Source organism: Aplidium turbinatum, chromosome 4, assembly GCF_918807975.1.
Source record: "Aplidium turbinatum chromosome 4, kaAplTurb1.1, whole genome shotgun sequence".
Lineage (NCBI taxonomy): Eukaryota > Metazoa > Chordata > Ascidiacea > Aplousobranchia > Polyclinidae > Aplidium > Aplidium turbinatum.
Window position 1 is genome coordinate 15104519 of NC_137475.1, and position 17642 is coordinate 15122160.

At 38.8% G+C, this 17642-nt stretch overlaps 1 protein-coding gene across 2 annotated transcripts in view; it reads left to right on the plus strand.

Moving 5' to 3' along the window:
* The window catches only part of LOC145768607 (uncharacterized), a 70974-nt gene that overhangs the window by 5935 nt on the left and 47397 nt on the right, over positions 1 to 17642 (plus strand). Inside the window, exons 2-3 of one of the 2 annotated variants that reach the window (XM_082580142.1) lie at positions 6126 to 6273; positions 6349 to 6354. In XM_082580142.1, the coding sequence (XP_082436268.1) occupies positions 6126 to 6273; positions 6349 to 6354 (154 nt within the window). The remainder of the gene's footprint in view (positions 1 to 6125; positions 6274 to 6348; positions 6355 to 17642) is intronic. The other variant, XM_082580141.1, reaches the window with a different exon arrangement.

The window sequence follows — 17642 nt, forward strand, 5'->3', positions numbered from 1 at the left end:
TCAGCTAGAAGCTAGATCATCTTCAGTTAAGCTAAGCTGGAAGCAAACAGCACAAAATTCAAATGATGAAAGTGCAAAGAAATGAAAAAACGAAGTTAAATTGATAGAAGTTAAAGTTATTGAATACGAGTAGATGAAAGTTGGTGCTATTAGAAGTTGTAATCGAGATTAGAGTTGTATGAGAAATTGTGAGTGTAGTACGTTGAAGTCGATTGTAAGAGTTACGTTTGTTGGAATCTATTGCTGTTCACAGTTATATTTGATTATTTGTTGGAAGTGCTGAACCTGTCATTAAAGTCCTTCAAGAAGTTTCATTTATCATTTCAGAAGTGATAGAGCTTCGGTAAAGAGTTTGTCTTGTTGAACCATAGGCATACGAAGCCGAGCAACGTGATCAAGTTTAACATCTTCAAGTTTATTACATTTACATAAACATAAAACTACGCAACAAATTAAGTATCGAACGTTTTCGAAATCACAAGATGTCCTCTTCAGGAATAATATACATACAACTTAACTACATCTGAAAAAATACAATGGTTAACTAAATCTATAAACAGAAAAAGACAAAAACTGCACAGTACTTCTGACTAGCTCAAACTCAACGATATAGGCTCCACGAGAATCAAAAGTAACTGCATCAAAAGGTGTTAAACAGATCACATGATATGGTAGAAAGGCAAGGTGCGAAAAAACTAATTTTAAAATACAGAGAGCATGAAAGACGAGCCGCAAGCATACAATTGTCTGTTCAAAAGTGGATTGTGACGTTTTATGTACAAGGCTTCCAAGATCTTAGTTTGATACTCAGATCTGCCTCTGGAGTTTGAGCTAGTTAGAAGTACTGTGCAGTTTTTTTTTTTTTCTGTTTATTGATTTAGTTAACCATTGTATTTTTTCAGATGTAGTTAAGTTGTATGTATATTATTCCTGAAGAGGACATCTTGTGATGTCGAAAACGTTCGATACTTAATTTGTTGCGTAGTTTTATGTTTATGCAAATGTAATAAACTTGAAGATGTTAAACTTGATCACGTTGCTCGGCTTCGTATGCCTATGGTTCATCTCAGAAGTAGAACTGAATACTGATCGACCGTTGATTTGACTGTTTTACCCTGATATCCCAATAAACTAACTCATTAATATTTCTCAAGTCTCTTTTCTGGTAAGAGATAGAAAGAACCAAGAACCGTGATACTGGGGTTTTTGTCTGTACATTAAAATATAATTAATAGAATGCAATTGATTGAGCTTTGACTGAGTTTTGATTGACTTTGATTGATTGACTATAATTAATAGTGAGCTAATCAACTTTGCAGAAGGCTGTTTTCTCGAAAAGAGTATATTGTATTGAAAACAGTTATTGAATTTTAACAGTCACTTGAAAACTTAAGATTTTTTTACATTTTATTAATGCGTGTAAGAGTACCGGTATTGAAAAGGTACGACTTATGTTGTTATTCAAATCTAGTCTATTTCTTTGTTAACCTTCATATGCAAGAGAGTTGGAAAACCAAATACACACAGACATGAAAGTCGGGGTACATCAAGGATCGGTGCTATCACTTCTTGTATTTGCTTTCGTGGTTGATGTGACTGAAGGGGTAAGGGGGGGGGGGGGTTGTTGAGTAAAATTTTGTATGCGGATGACCTGGTGTTGACCAGTGGTAGTATGGAGGGACTAAAACAAAAAGTTTGCAAAATAGAAAGATGCATTTGAGACAAAGGGTATGAAGATAAATTGAGAGAAAACGACAGTGATGGTGAGTAGCCTAGAGCGGAAGGTATAGTTGTATAGAGCAAAGTCGAACCATGCGCAATATGTGGTAAGAGAGTGGTGACTCATGAAAAGTTCGATGGAATGCAAGGTGTGTAGTAAGTGCGTACATGCAAGATGTGTCAATACGAGAAGAGCAACAGCAAGACTGGAAAATTGTTTTATTTGTGGGAAATGTAATAAAGGAAAAGAGTTAGTTAAGGATTGCGGAGAAAGATTCTGTTATGGAATTGATACAGTAACCAACTTCTGTCATTTGGGTGATTAAATAAGGGTCTGCTACTATTCGGTGATTCCGATTCGGTGCGTTCCTAGCCTCTAATCCCTAACCCCTAACCATAAAACGGCAGTGATAATTAGGCTACGGTACCCGATAATTTAATTAAAAAAATTGAAAAAATCACCGAATAGGGATCGGACTCACCGAATCAAACTCACCGAAACGGGCCATTCCGATTAAATAAATAGAAGCAGTGGATGCGAAACAGCTGTGACAAGAAGGGCAAGGATGAGTTGGGCAAAGTTTAAGGAATATAGGGAACTGTTATATGGAAAAAGGTTTTCTTTAAAATTGAAAAGGAAAGTCTATCAAAGTTGTGTGCAGCCTGCAATATTGTATGGCAGCGATACATGGATATTAAGAGAGAGTGAACTGACTATGGAGAATAAGAGTGGAATTAGGCAATTGCTGCAAGGAAAGAATCGGCCACCCCCACTAGCGGAGACAAAACCGAATTTGGATGAGGATGCTGAAACAAGTGGAAAGATTCTTCGGATAGCTGTCTCTGTTACGTTTAAGGTTTGATTGTTCTTTAAATAAATCTCTTGCACAAGAATCTGCTTCGAGTTATAAAAGCTTCATGAACGGAACTTCATGAACTGACATCAGGAACTGCATGAACTGACAATAATAATGATAATAGTCGTGCTGACTGACGAAACGTCGAAAATAAAAGCTGGGTATCATGAATAACATCAGGTAGTAACCTTGTATAGTCACCAGAAGAACACAAGTCATTTTATGTTTCAAATGCCTTGTGAACAGACTCTATATGTATATTAATAATGTTATGGTTTCCTGTGACTGTTGAGGTTTGCCTTCAGGTATTGCTTGTGAAAATTTTCCATTTTCTTTCACTGGTCATCATGATCATTACGTTCCTTCCTCGTATTGAGGGTTGGATACAATGCGCCATTGTTCTCGACCATGAGCTGTTCGTACTGCATTTTCATAACTTAATTTTGTCCATTTAGTGATGTTTGATGTCCAAATCATTCTTGGTCTACCTTTGTTTCTTTTTCAACTTTCAATAGTATTAGTAGGCCTCGTTATCTTGGCAACTTTCCTTCGTTTCTATTTTCCTGTGTTGCTTGGTTCGAATTTGAAGCGATGTTGCTCGTCTTTCAGGCTCGGATAAAATACTTTAACGTCACCTCCCAGTGTTCGTTTTTCAGCCTTCGATGAAATACCTCAACTTCTCCTGCGACCTCTTGTATAACATGTGTTTCTAGCAAGTCTTCGTCGCCATTTTCTTCATCTGTAACGTCACCTTTATTTCCTGGTGGTAAAACCACCAATTCGCAATCTTCTGTATCACTCATATCCTCAAGCACACCTACACTGCTTCTAGAGCTGTCAGAAATTAATTCGACATTTTCAGTATAAGTTATTAGTTAAAAGGCGCTTATTGCTTAGATTTGAAATATAACTTCGTCTTGGAATATTACCAACAAAACTTTCTCAAAGTTTAAGCCTACACACACAACATACAACTGGGTGAAGGTGGCTGTTCTTCCCACCCCTGCTGTAGTGTATTAAAATGTTGTATACGATGCCGTGTTTATGACCCGTTGCGGTATTACCTTTTGATGGCCATCGTAAAGCAATCCCGATGTACATTTTGTCAGTGATGTATCATGAGCGGAAAGTATGTGTAGGTTCTCTAGCTATACAATAAATCAGTGAACAACAGCATATAACAAATATACATGGATTTCGTATTTAATCAAGCTCATTTTTCACTGATTTAACGAAATATCGGATAAATTTTGATTCCAGTGCTGCCAGGTGTTGAAAAATCTTTTTATTTTTCAAAATAAGGAAGCACTTGTTCTTCATCGTTATCAGTCAAAATCGATAATATTTCTTCAAACATTGCAACATGAAGCTAAGCTTCATAAGGACCGTAGACATTTCTCTCTGGAGCAGCGTACTGTTCATAATCATGAGAGAAGTTATGGGCTATTATTATCGAAGGTGAGCCACTTCGCAATCGACGGCATGCCTTTAAGTGTCTTAATAAAGACATAGACGCTTTAATTCTTTGGTACAAATTTAAGTTTACCTCGCATCAAGTATTTAGTTGGAGAAAAAGGAACTGATCGCCTGCATTCATGTCAGTGCAAAGTTGCTCAAACAGTCGCATTTCGACTAAGTTAGAAAGCTTACGTGGTTGTTCGTTGCCACCAGTCTTTTCCATTGCTCATTTTTTTGTGTATTTGTGTTCCAATATTTTTCAAATCGTATTAAAAAGACTTCCTTTGGCAAAATTTACCATTGGAATTTGATCAAAAACTTTACTAATTGGAGATGAAAGAGTTTTAGAAGCCGGCGCATGGCGATGTATCATACCAATGTGCACAATATGCACTCTGCAAATTGGTCTAAAATGTTGGTCCCCAGCTAACAACTTAGCCCTTGTACAATGTACATTCATTGGTCTGGCACCGAGTCTATATAGAGCAGTGGTTCCCAACCTGGGGTTCGCAGACCCCTTGGGGGTCCGTGAGAAAGCACTAGGGGGTCCGTGCTGATTACCTTGATGATGGAAAAAAAACGAAAAGCGATCTTTTTACTTTCATTTCTCTCTATAAATGCAAATGTGTCAAGTTCAAGCCCGCGAGAATAATCTGCACCAGTATGCATTAAAATTAATCTATGCTGCTGCCTACAGTGTGTACATTGACTTTAAACTACATCTCCCACAACGCATGTCGATTGCAGTCAAATCAGGATTAGCTCGTCTATAACCTAATGGAAAGCATGCGGTGCAACCAAAGTTTACCTCATAGTGGCGGTAACGACACTACTGCTTGCAGTTGGAGACTACGCTGTACTGGTAGGCCAGTAGATATGTACCGGTAAGCGTATAGGTGAGTGGTATGCACAGTCATAGTCAATATTTGAATGAAAACACCAGGATAGAGTTAAATAGATGACATATTATTATCAGATGATAAGGACATACTGCGACAAGTTAAATCTCTTTATTGTACTGTAAACAAATTTAAAAAAAATATAGCGCATGGTCACGAAGAGTAAAAAATGTGTTGTTTCGCTCTTACTGTACATCTTTTTATGCTGGTCAACTTTGGCACAATTATCGCCGTTCTTCGATCAATCCTATTAAAATTGCCTATAATGATTCATTTCGAAGTCTACACAATATGCCTCGTTTTACTAGTGCACGTGAATGTCAAGTTAATGCAAATGTTACAAGTTTTGATGCTCTATTGCGGAAAACAGTTTATGCCTTTGTGCAACGTTGTTACAAATCTCTCAATTCTCTTGTCATAGCATTAATGTCCTCAGACGCTTTCTATAAAACGACATATTTTAAGCACTACAATCATATGTTGCACAATGCACATGTCATCCAAGTGACTCCTTACGTCTTGTCTTTTTGTGTTTTGGTTTTAATATGGACAATCTTGTCTGATACAAATACAAATAAAAAATAGAAATGAGGAATAAGGAAGAGGAATAATTTTTAGTAATGATTAAGTGTGAAGTTTTGAGGCTTAAAATATGCCTATACCGGTACTTGTACGGCAGATTGTGCATGACACTCAGCCTAGGCTTGCTTACAGTTATGGAAAATATGTGAACTAAATGGCAAAAATATGGCACGAATGCAATATAACACAATACAGTAGTTGAGTAGCATAATTTTTGCAATAGTCAATAGTATGTTAATTGAGTTTCAGGCAAAATTTAGGTAGGGGTCCGCAGAATTAATAATTTGTCTAAAGGGGTCCGTGACAACAAAAAGGTTGGGAACCACTGATATAGAGCGTCGACACATGCATGAAAATGCAGAATGGCCCTTGCACTAATGATATGTTAAAAAAGGAAGTTTGGTCAGAACGACTGGTTTTGCACCATTATAAAAATTGACGTTCACTCTGTTACGATCGCTCACAAAAAATTCAAAATTTCTTTCTGGTTAAGAGCTTCTGCCCTACATCACTTTACATATCTGAGAGGTAGTTCACTGAAAATTAAGTCTAAGCAAGAAAACTTATTTATGTTTTATTCGCAAGTTTTTGAAATTAAAGATTATTTCAGGTCTTCACTTACAATGTAACCCGACATGCTGCTGGTCGTTTGATTCCTTTGATTACTTCTGGTCATGGATTTCCTGTCTTAATTTCTTGTCCTGCTCAGTGATACTGGCTTGCTTTTTCAATTGCGATCCAGCCATATGTAGAGGAAGGTAAGATCTCAGTTTGCGACAATATAGAATTGAACTCGATTATGATAACTCTGCACCCAATGTACCAGGAGGTAGGAGGGGGTGGGTGTAAACCCCATTGAGCTTAATATCTAAATATTTTGATTGTGTTTTTGCTTGCCATGACATTATTTTATGCGTATATCCTCTATTTTTCTTCATCAACCAGACTAATTAATGGTTTCGAGTTTAGTGGACACGTATTTTTGTGATATAGCAATTATACCCAAGAAATTACCTGCAACGGCATAAAAAAAAGTAGCCTAGCTGGTATCAAATGTTTTAATTTATTTTTGCTTAAGGAACGTTTTTTGTTTTGTTTATAGCCTAAACCTACAGCAGAGCTTCTTATCCAGGCCTTCTTACCCGGGCTAATCACCTACGTGAATAACCGGTCTGTTTTATGCTGGTGGTGGGGTGGATGCAGGGCCGGATTAAACATTAGGCTAATAAGGCTATAGCCTTAGGCCCTGGAAAAATTCGGCCCTCAATTTTTTTTGAAGTTAATTTTTTGTAAGGCTGATAGTGATACAGATCCAGTACAGTAAAGTTTTTGCTTAAAAACGAATGACTGAGTTGAGTCAATACATATGAAGAGCCTATTTCCAAAACCACGTAGGCGCCATTTTAACCGAAATTGAGTTTAGAGCAGGGGTTTTCAACCTGGAGATCAAAGCCGTTTTTTGGAGAATAGCGAGGCGCTTGAAATTCCAATGTATTCTTTTCAATTTTTGTTTGCTAGAAAAGAATAAAAACTGTGTTTTTTTTGCAATCTACCATTCCTCTACTCGAGGTTATTATATTGTTTAAGATTTTAGACGTTGCAAAAGACTTTAACTACAGGAAAGCATTCGATATTTTTCACTAAGATCTTGTACGTTGCTTTGTGCAGACTAAAGTTAACCAGTGGTCACAGCGGTAAACCATAATCTCTTCGTGGGAAAATTGTAACATAAGATTCCCAAATCCGTTCGTCTGTATATAATGACCAAAGAAACACACACTTGAACTTCTTTTCAAACAGTGTATTTCTGTAAAATTAGCCCGCGGCTATCGAAATGGGTATGCAATGCCTACACCTCTAAAACTGTCACTACGATACAGATTACTTGGATAAAAGACGGAGAATTTGTCCAGCTAGCAAGCACCAAATAAACCAGTTAAATGTGCGACCGACTTCCAACAAACAACTTCGAGAATGAATCAGAAAAATTTGTGATAACTCAAAGGCGACGCAACATTTCATGTTTAAACCGGTTTCAACAGGTTTGACCCAGGTCTTACGGACGATGGTGCAATTTTGGCTCATGTTTTAGGAATTTCCATGACGTAATATTCAGTAGACCCGAACGGTTTCTACATGACGTTTGACCAGGCGAACAACCGTCTGGAACATAGCGGCCCCTAGTTATGACAGTCTGACATGGCATAACTAAAAAAGAATTGACGACAATTGTGAGCCAATGAATAAAAACACATGATACACAAATTGTTTGAATCACTCACGTTTAAGTTAATACGCAAATACAAAGGGCATGCAAAGAATGAACAGCAATAAGAATAAACACGACGATACATGAAATTGGTACCATAGGTATTAGGTACACGCAAAAATGATGCTATATACAATGATTGCGATAATAACCGACTGTTCTGGGCTCAGACAAGTGTCGGCCACCGCAGACAAAACCAGGCTCAAACCCTAACACTTAGGTGTTCTTTACGGGGGCAAGGCACGAAATATCCCTCAACACGTAGTCTACTTTCACTTTCCCCGTACTCTCATCATAGTTGCAGACGGCAACTTTGGCTCTAACAACCACAGGCTTCCCTTTCCTAATTTGTGGAACTACCTCATGCACCCTCCCAAGTTGATACTTCCCACGTTTACCAATGTCTTGGAGAGAACCTACCACTACAAGTTGACCAGGCTCCAAATTCTCGGCCATTTTTAGCCATTTTTTCCGGCCCTGAAGACCTGGCCAGTAAAAATCGATCCATTTACTCCAAAACTGCTGAAAAAGTGACAAATTGAACCGATAATCCTTTCTTAGTTGGTCACGATCATGTGGTTGCCCAACAGCACAGTATGGGTCTAAGTATGGGGTCAAAAGTGAGGCAGGGGTGATGACAGTAAAATCCCTAGGGTTGTCACTCAAAGGTACCAAAGGGCGTTCGTTCACGATCCGAACGGCACTACTGGTGTACGTAAGCAGTTCAATAAAATTGGGCTTACGAATTGAAGAGTCCAAAATGTGAAAAAAGTACTTGGTCATATCGGCCACGAAACCAAATCTACTCAGCCGAAATCTAGCCAAGAGATCTGCCAGAGAGTTTAACAAATCAGGACACGAAAACATTACATCATTAACACAAGTTCCTCGAAATTCAGACTTGCCATCGTAAACAATGCGCTTTTTTAATTGTGACGTCACAAAGTATGGTAAATACCATTCAAATCCCTTGACATTTCCTGCTTCACCCGCACGCTCAATATAGCCATTAGATTTAAGATCTTTCATGGTGTCAGTAAGGAAATCACGAAGTTCAGGTTGTTTTAAAGCTTTCTTTCTTAAAGCAGCAGCTCTATCTGACGCCAACACAAAATTGTTAGGTAGATCAATATCTTCCTTCAACGGAACAGGTATCTCAAATCGACCATCTTTCAACTCAATATTCGGTTCGACAAGTTCTCTAGCCAAAATATCATTGCGAGACAATTCACAGGTTTCATTTTGCAAAGTCAAATCCTGAATGACTTTATTCAGGTCTGCTATTTCCATATCACGAGACTGAATTTTACGCTGAAAGCCAGAGATGACATCCGACTCTGAAGACGTCTGCACTCTGCACACTTTAGCAACGCTTTCAACTAAGGGTGACTTACCACCACAAGCCAACCAGCCGAGAGGAGTGAGTAAAGCATGCGGTTCACTACGATTTTCACCAACACGCTCTTTTTTTGCACACATCAAATAAGCGTTGTCGTTGCCAATCAGTACATCTACAGTACTACAATCATTCAAATGAAACATATTCACGTCATGAAAATGACGGAAACCATTTAAATCCTGCTTATGTGGTAAAGTCTTAACATCGTCAGCCCAAGCTGGGTTAACCACCGAAGTTATATCACAAAACAGTTCATTCGTCTCTAACGACTGAATGTTGAGTTTAACAAGTTCAGCACAAGTAGGTTTCTGACCAGCCAGAGTATCCATTTTAAACGACGCTTTATCATACGGTTTAAGACCAAGTTCGCACACCAAGTCACTCGAAACAAACGTCAACTGCGAACCAGGATCATGCTGACAATACACCAACTTCGATTTGCCAGTCATTGGGTTCAAAATACGAGCAGCAGTAACGCGGTTAAAGGCTGCTTTAACATTTCCAATCTTAACATTACGCACAGGAACTCTGGCACGAGCATCATCTTTACCGACCAAATCCAGAGAATCACGTGACGTCACATAAAAATCATGCAGAAGAAAATAGTGTTTCCTATCGTTGGTAGGTCCACACTTACGACAGTTATTTGCATGATTACAGTCTCTAACCATATGCTGGCGCAAACAATTCAAGCATTTGCCAGCTTTCACAATGACATCTCTCCGATCTTTAGGTGTCAAGCGCAAAAATTCTTTACAATTAGACAAAAAATGATATTCAACTTGACCACGTGACGAACAACAAAAACATGCCGGCAGGTCTTTACGTCTAGCCTCACCACCGCGCGGTGCGCCAACAGCAGTCGAGTACTGCGAACTTCCTGACATGACATTATCATGGGGTTTTACAGACGTCTGCCTAACCGGACATGAAGGCAATTTTCCTTTGCCAAACTTTTTAAAATGCTGCGACTCACCAGAATCGCCCATTAGCATAATGCTAAAATCAGTCGACTTGCGCGTTTCCTCCCGTACTACAAAATCAAACAAACTCTGAAAAGTAGGTTCCTCAGTGCTACCATACTGATCACCTAAAAAGTCAAGATAACGCTGCTTAGCGTCAAACGGGAGTCGCTTAGCCAAATCCATAACAAAACGTCCTTCTAATTTATCACGCTGACCATTAGCTTTCGCGTAAAGCAAACACTGCGACAATTCATCTTTAAACTTTTTCAAATCACTGGAAGAGATAGAAGTCAATTTGCTACCATAGCGATACTTTTTAATTTCTAGTTCTGCGAAAAGACCTCCACGAACTCCAAAACGTTGGGACAAGCGAGCTAACGACATTTCTATCCTGTCTTCCTCTGACAAGCCAGGAGTGTCGGAAACCAAATTAGCAATCGTTTGTGCAGCTGTTCTAACACAAGCTGCTTGCAACAAAGTCAAACGAGTTCCTTTAAAGGGCGAAGCTGCCATCAAGGCCGTAACACGATTTTTAAAGAAGACAAATGGCATATTATTACCATCGTAACCAATCAAGGCCGCCTTATCGAAGAACGTCCTATTATTTTGGTATTCAAAAAAGCAATCCTGCTGTTGAGAACTCGATTTAGCGGGAGAAGACAAGCTATATCCCTTAAGGGGCTGAGTGGGCTCAGTCACATGTACAGCCCGATCACGATCCTCAAACACGTTAAAATCAGGAGACACGATACGCCTCTCACAACCACCCAAATTACGTGTAGCTGGGCGATCAGCAACTAGCGGCGCAGAAAACTGTGAAGGGGGCAAAGCATTACTACTAATGGCGGCCCCGTGACCTGTACGCTCTGGGGGAGGAGTTCGGTTGTAATTCGCAGACCTTGGCTCTACAGCATTCGGAAGACCCTTATCTGCGGCTCCGAGACCTTCTGAAACAGCTGGAAAACGTGTGGATTGCCCTGGTCCACTCACAGGTTGAACGGGCGTTTGGAAAAGGTTATGTAAATTAAACTGCGATTGATGTTCATTTCTGGAATGCCTAGAAGAGCCCTTCTTAGAGCTACGCCGGGAGCCCGCCTCTGATCGATATTCAGCTAAAACTACCTCTTTTCGTTGTTCAGCCCTCAACTGAGCGTCTTTGAGTGCGAACTCAGCAGCTCTCGCTTCGGCCTCAGCTCTCGCGGCAGCCTCAGCTCGTATGGCCTCAGCTCTCGCGGCAGCCTCAGTTCGTATGGCCTCAGCTCTCATGGCAGCCTCAGCAGCTCTCGCTTCGGCTTCGGCTTGTATCTGGAGCTCCTCTCGTCTTAGCTGTAGGTTAATTTGTGCCACTATCCGTGACGAGCTCTCAGACATCCTAGTGCTTACATTTGAGGCGCTATCCTCAGGATGTATGTCAGCATCCAACCTATCTGAGAACTCACTTTCTTTTTGTTCGAAGTTATTTTTTAACGAGTTAAATTCGGGTCTACCCTATCACGAAGTTCTGCCAAGATCGCAGAGTTAAAGATTTTAGTCAAAAGAGCATGGAAATGCCGTAATTCCTCTTCTAAAGTAGATAACTTAGATCTAAAAATTAACAGTTCCTGCTTATCACTCAAAGAACCTAGGGCTACAGAAAGTTTCCCAATTTGAGTCAAAATATCCCGTCTAAGATGCCGGGCCTCTCGAACTGACTTAGCCTCATCGTTACTGGGTCCCTCCCCAGAATGGCCTGCCCGACCGCAAAGAACATCATCAGGCTTAAACTCAGTCGAGTCTACGGCGGTCGAGTCCTTGTCGCCACCGAGTGTAGACATATTAAATGTTGGGGCTAAATTAACAATTAAAAAAATTAAGTTACACAAACACACAAAATTATTAGGCTACAGTAGTTATAAAAAACTTAACTGCAAAGACCGTAAAAATACAAAAAAGAATTTAAATGCACGATACCGTAGCTGTACGGGTATGAAGTCCTAAAGTCCACAAAACTTGCTTGGATTCTTCCACTTGAATCTACAAGCACAGATGAATTGTCTTTTAATCTTCTTTCTTGCCAATGAATGTCAAAGTTATTTTTCTTCAGTACCAAACTGAGAAGAAATGTCTTTACTTTTCTTTGCTTCTGTAAGAGTGTAGACTACCAACCAACAAATCTTCTTTTATTATTTCTTGAACTTCTAATTAGTTCTTCTGCACTAGCTGACAACAAACACGTCGTTTATTTTTATGCCTTCAAGTGCTTCTTGGCCTACCAGCTAACAAATTCGTTTTTTATTTTTCTTGCTTTAATTTCTTCTTGACTACCAACTGACAAGAACTCGTCTTTTATTTTTTATGGTCACAGCGGTAAACCATAATCTCTTCGTGGGAAAATTGTAACATAAGATTCCCAAATCCGTTCGTCTGTATATAATGACCGAAGAAACACACACTTGAACTTCTTTTCAAACAGTGTATTTCTGTAAAATTAGCCCGCGGCTATCGAAATGGGTATGCAATGCCTACACCTCTAAAACTGTCACTACGATACAGATTACTTGGATAAAAGACGGAGAATTTGTCCAGCTAGCAAGCACCAAATAAACCAGTTAAATGTGCGACCGACTTCCAACAAACAACTTCGAGAATGAATCAGAAAAATTTGTGATAACTCAAAGGCGACGCAACATTTCATGTTTAAACCGGTTTCAACAGGTTTGACCCAGGTCTTACGGACGATGGTGCAATTTTGGCTCATGTTTTAGGAATTTCCATGACGTAATATTCAGTAGACCCGAACGGTTTCTACATGACGTTTGACCAGGCGAACAACCGTCTGGAACAACCAGTAACCACGCTATGGTAAAAAAGAAAAACTATGTAGAATCCTATGCAAAATATAGATTTCTCAGTAGGCCTATCGTTTCCAATGGCATTGAAAATATTAGTGTCGGCTATTTTGTTTGAAAGTTCTTTAAGCAACAGGTGTACGCATTGACAAACTTAACAGTTAAAAATATGCAACACCAACCATCTCACTCAAATTGATTTAAATAAATCCATAAAAGATTGCAATAAATTCAACCGGTGAAAGTGCGAAAAGTTAGATTATTCTCATTAATTTTTCTCCTATTATCTAGCTAAGCTTGATAGAAAATGGAAATAACAATCGGAGGAAATGTAATAAAAGCCGTGATAACATCGCAAAAAACGTCTTTCGTTTCGGAAGTTTACGTTGGAACAGCAAAACTAAACATAACTGCATGTCGGCATGAATCAAATTTGTTTAAATTTTGCATCAAATTACTTATTCATTTGTTGAATAATTTTATGGGGGGTCGCAAGACTACAGCATTGATTGCTCTGAGGAGGTCACGGTGGGAAAAAAGTTGAAAACCCCTGGTTTAGAGTGTCATTAGGTAGAGTATTACCACAGGTACCTACTATTAATTTCTTTCTTTTCAAATCTTTTCCATCTGCTTCAAATTTAACACTAAAAATTGCGTTTGTTTCCAAAACCAATTACGCGCCATCATGAGCTATTTTTTCTGTTATGTTTATGTTATTTTGCAGTAAATAATTTCAATTGTTCATGTATGTATTCTTATTACTTTTTGTAGCTTGGTTTGCAAAAATAGGCCCTTCTCTAGAAAACAGCCTTAGGCCTACAGTGTCCTTAATCCGGCCCTGGGTGGATGCCTAATTTTTTAGTAGGCAACTGTTTGTTGGGACAGATCATTAACAACAATAAGTTTAGTTTTACGTTGAAACGTTTTCAAACAATTTTTTTTTCATTTTGACGAAAGTTTCATTTTCGCTTCGAGATCGCAGCATTTTGATTTCGATTTGCGCTTTAAAGACATATGTATTGTTAGGTAATGCATGAAAATATTACAATGCAGAAAGTATCATGAAGTAAAAAATGGGCAGGCTTGCGTAAAAAGTGTTTATGGTACACTGACTACTTTCAGTTCGGAGAATTTCAAACAAGACACAGCGTGTTTTAAAACTTTGTTCCGTTTGAGTGGTTCGGTTGACATAATCACAGGGTATGTGGAGATTTTTATCATCTTTGATCTATTTTTTTCTGTCGCAAAGTAAAAGCAAACCACTACAACGAGTACCCTATTTAATCTATTAAGTGCGTAATTAGTTTTAGCAACTCGCGTTAATGTTCATTGGCCATTTAATTTGGCAACTCCCAGTCTTTTTCGTCGCATTTTTGTATTCTAGAGCAGGGTTTCCCAAATTTTTTGGACCACGGACCACTATTTGTGAATCTGTTTATTTGCAGCCCCCAATACAACGGTAAAATTGAATAAAACCGAATTTTGTTTAAATTTAAAAAACTGACAACATCAATGGGACAGGTGAGATGGCTTCTTATTTCATAAGTCATCAATTCTCGGAGTTATTTATGAAAGGCAAACTCGTAAGTCAGGGTCCACGCCACGGAAAGTCTGGACCTATATTTTGTCTTCATGTTGGTAAGAGCTGAAAATGCTGTTTCACGCATGTAAGTCGTGGCAAAAGGCAATAAAATTTTAGCTGCCTTTTGCGATAGCAATGGGTATTCCTCCACAACACTCAACCAGAAACATGCAATAGCTATTTGATTGAAACTAAGCATTAAAGTTCGATCAGATGATAATTTGGCTAATTCTTCTTCTTCGCGTCCTGACAGACCAGTCTTTCTAACAACAAAAGGGTTTAAAATCCAGTCAAAATTCTCATATTTCTCTTTTAAAAAGTACTTCTTGAAATGTGCAGAAAGCAATTCCAAATGTTGTTTAACGTCAGAGAAAATCAACTCTGTATTAATTAAGAACTGCGGCAATTATCTTTGACAGGGTACGTACTGTACTTGTACAACGTATATGTGTGACTTTTTAATTTCTTGTTATATCGCCACGGACTGTGCAGTCGTCGCGGACCACCAATGGTCCGCGGACCACAGTTTGGGAAACCCTGTTCTAGAGCGTTGGGCAAGTCCTCAGCTCGTAGCACAGTAGACTTTTGTTTTAATTTTGTTTTGTAGTTATTGTTTTATTTTGTTGTTCTGATTGTTTCAGAGAAGTCAATATTGAACTACTGTTTTCTGAGTAATCACATTACTACTCCAACATTTCTGTCACACTGCAATTGACACTGGAAGCAACAGACATGTGGCAAATTCTGGAATGCCTCAAGCGTTGATGGCATTTTATCAGCTCTCTTTTCATCCGAAGGGTTGTATTTCGCGATGAAACATCTGAAATATGGCTAAGCCTTTATACCGCGTTTTGTCGCTTCTACCTTTTTCCAGACCTCTGCTATGTTTCAGTGGCGTACCGTGACCACTTTGACAGGGTGTTCAGTGACGGCAAAGCAACAGCGGAGGGTCTGGGGGACATCCCCCAGAAAATTTTTAAAATTAACATTGAATTTGGTGCGTTCTGAGAGCATTTTCAGCACAAATTCTGAACATGAACAGAACTGACAAAAATAATGTTGTCGGAATGGAGAAGAATACAAAATAGAAATTTATTTGACAGCGCTTATTCAATGAAAGACTTAATAATATCAAACATTAAGTTGCATTTCTAAAGTCACATACTTAAGTTCAGTTTTTATTTCCGACCATCAAAACGAACAATATTACTTGCCATAACACAGCAAGAGTCTGAAAAAACGCGAAAGTTAAAGCGTGCTCGAGATGGAAATGATTTACTTCATGCAAGGATTAGGCACGGTCGCAACACCTTGAGAAATGTACAAGCGAATTAAAAACAAACAGGTGAAAGTTAAAACAAAAAACAATAGAAAAGCAACTCGATAATAAACAAGAAAAGAAAGCTGTTGCCATAAGCTTTGTTGCAGATTCAGACAAGCTAGTCCTAATTTACTGGCACTTGGTGCATAAAAAACATTTTATCTTATCTTGTTTCCAACTCTGATCACCTCAAACTCTAATCCAACAAGCTAAAACTTGCTATTGCCTCGGATTCCCCCAATGACGCGCCAAGGTGTTCAGATCAGCGAGTGAACAGCCTGGCTGAACTAAAACCATTGCTATTTTCGCTGCCTTGTGACGTCATTTTTCTTAATTGTTTATTTTAAATAGCACTCGCCAAGCTGTCAGTGCACACCCAGCTTAAAGGTAATGACCGAAAAAAATTAAAGGCAATGACCTCAAACGTTGAAGTATTAAAATTAGAAGGGGACGAGTTTTGCAATTGAAAAGAAAGCAATCAGCATGCAGCAAGATGTTAGAATATCATGAAAGTAAAGTCCATTGACAACCGATGAAAATTTTCTTTTTTTCTGGATTTTTTGGGGTGTTCAGTGAACATCTTGAACACCCTAAGTATACGCCACTGCTATGTTGTCATAATTGTTTTTTCGTTGGTATGGTCAGAAATAAAAACAAACTGAACTGAACCTGATAATATCCCACCAGAATTCCTAAAGCACTGCAGATTTTACTCAATCTGTATCAAACACAACAAAATCCCTATGAACTAGCGGAAGGCCAACGTGGTTGTCCCACCAAACCGAAAAAAAAACAACTTTGGACTACGCCGAAAGCTATCGTCCTATTTCTCTTTTTGCATCCCCAAAAAGATTCTTGAGCGACTCATTATGACCCGCCTTGAACCAGTCATTGATCCGCAGCTCTCCATAGAACAAGCTTGCTTCCGCCCCAGCGTTGTAGCCTACAATCGACTAAGCCAGGAGTCACCAACCTTTTTTGCATGCGGGCCACTTTGGCACAAAGGAGAGCTGTGGCGTGCCGCACTAATAAAATGTTAGGTAGGTTGACTCTTATGCTAGAAAACAACTCATTTCGTATCCAGTATCCAGCGTTACATGTTGTTCATATTTATGTTAGAATACCGCACAAAAATTAATCGAACAACGCTACTGCCAGGCCAAGCTCCTTTTTACAACTTTTGACTTTTGCGCATTTATAGCGAGGCGAACGGTTTCATCAGAATATTCATCACCAAGCAAAAGTGGTGTTGTCACTTCGCTTCACAAAAGATATCTTGCAATTAACAGTTTTAGTAAACATGGAAATGTTTGACACATCGCAATACAGGCAACAATAGTGACCTGCAAACATATCAGCAAAACATAGGCTCAAATAACAGGTAGAAAGAAACCAGGCACCATGAAACAAACGCTTCTGGAAAGCAACGAAAAAACATTTCTATCGTAATTCATGAACAGTCTTCCCTTCAAAAGCAATAAGTTGGTTTTTAATCTGTTTTGTGAGAGTCTATAAAACCGTCTTTCTTTGATTATTAGGCAACTGTCACTTGCGGTGCTTATCAGCATGGCAAGAATTGTTGATTAGCAACATTTTGCAGTAGCCTACTAAGCTAAATATTTTCATATTACAACCAGAAAAAGTCTTTAAATTTATGTATAATATTTTGTTAATTTATTATAAATTGAGTTGGCACATCGGCCTATTTTGCCAACAAAAACTTGCATAAAGGGAACACTGCTGGTGAAACACAATAACGGTGA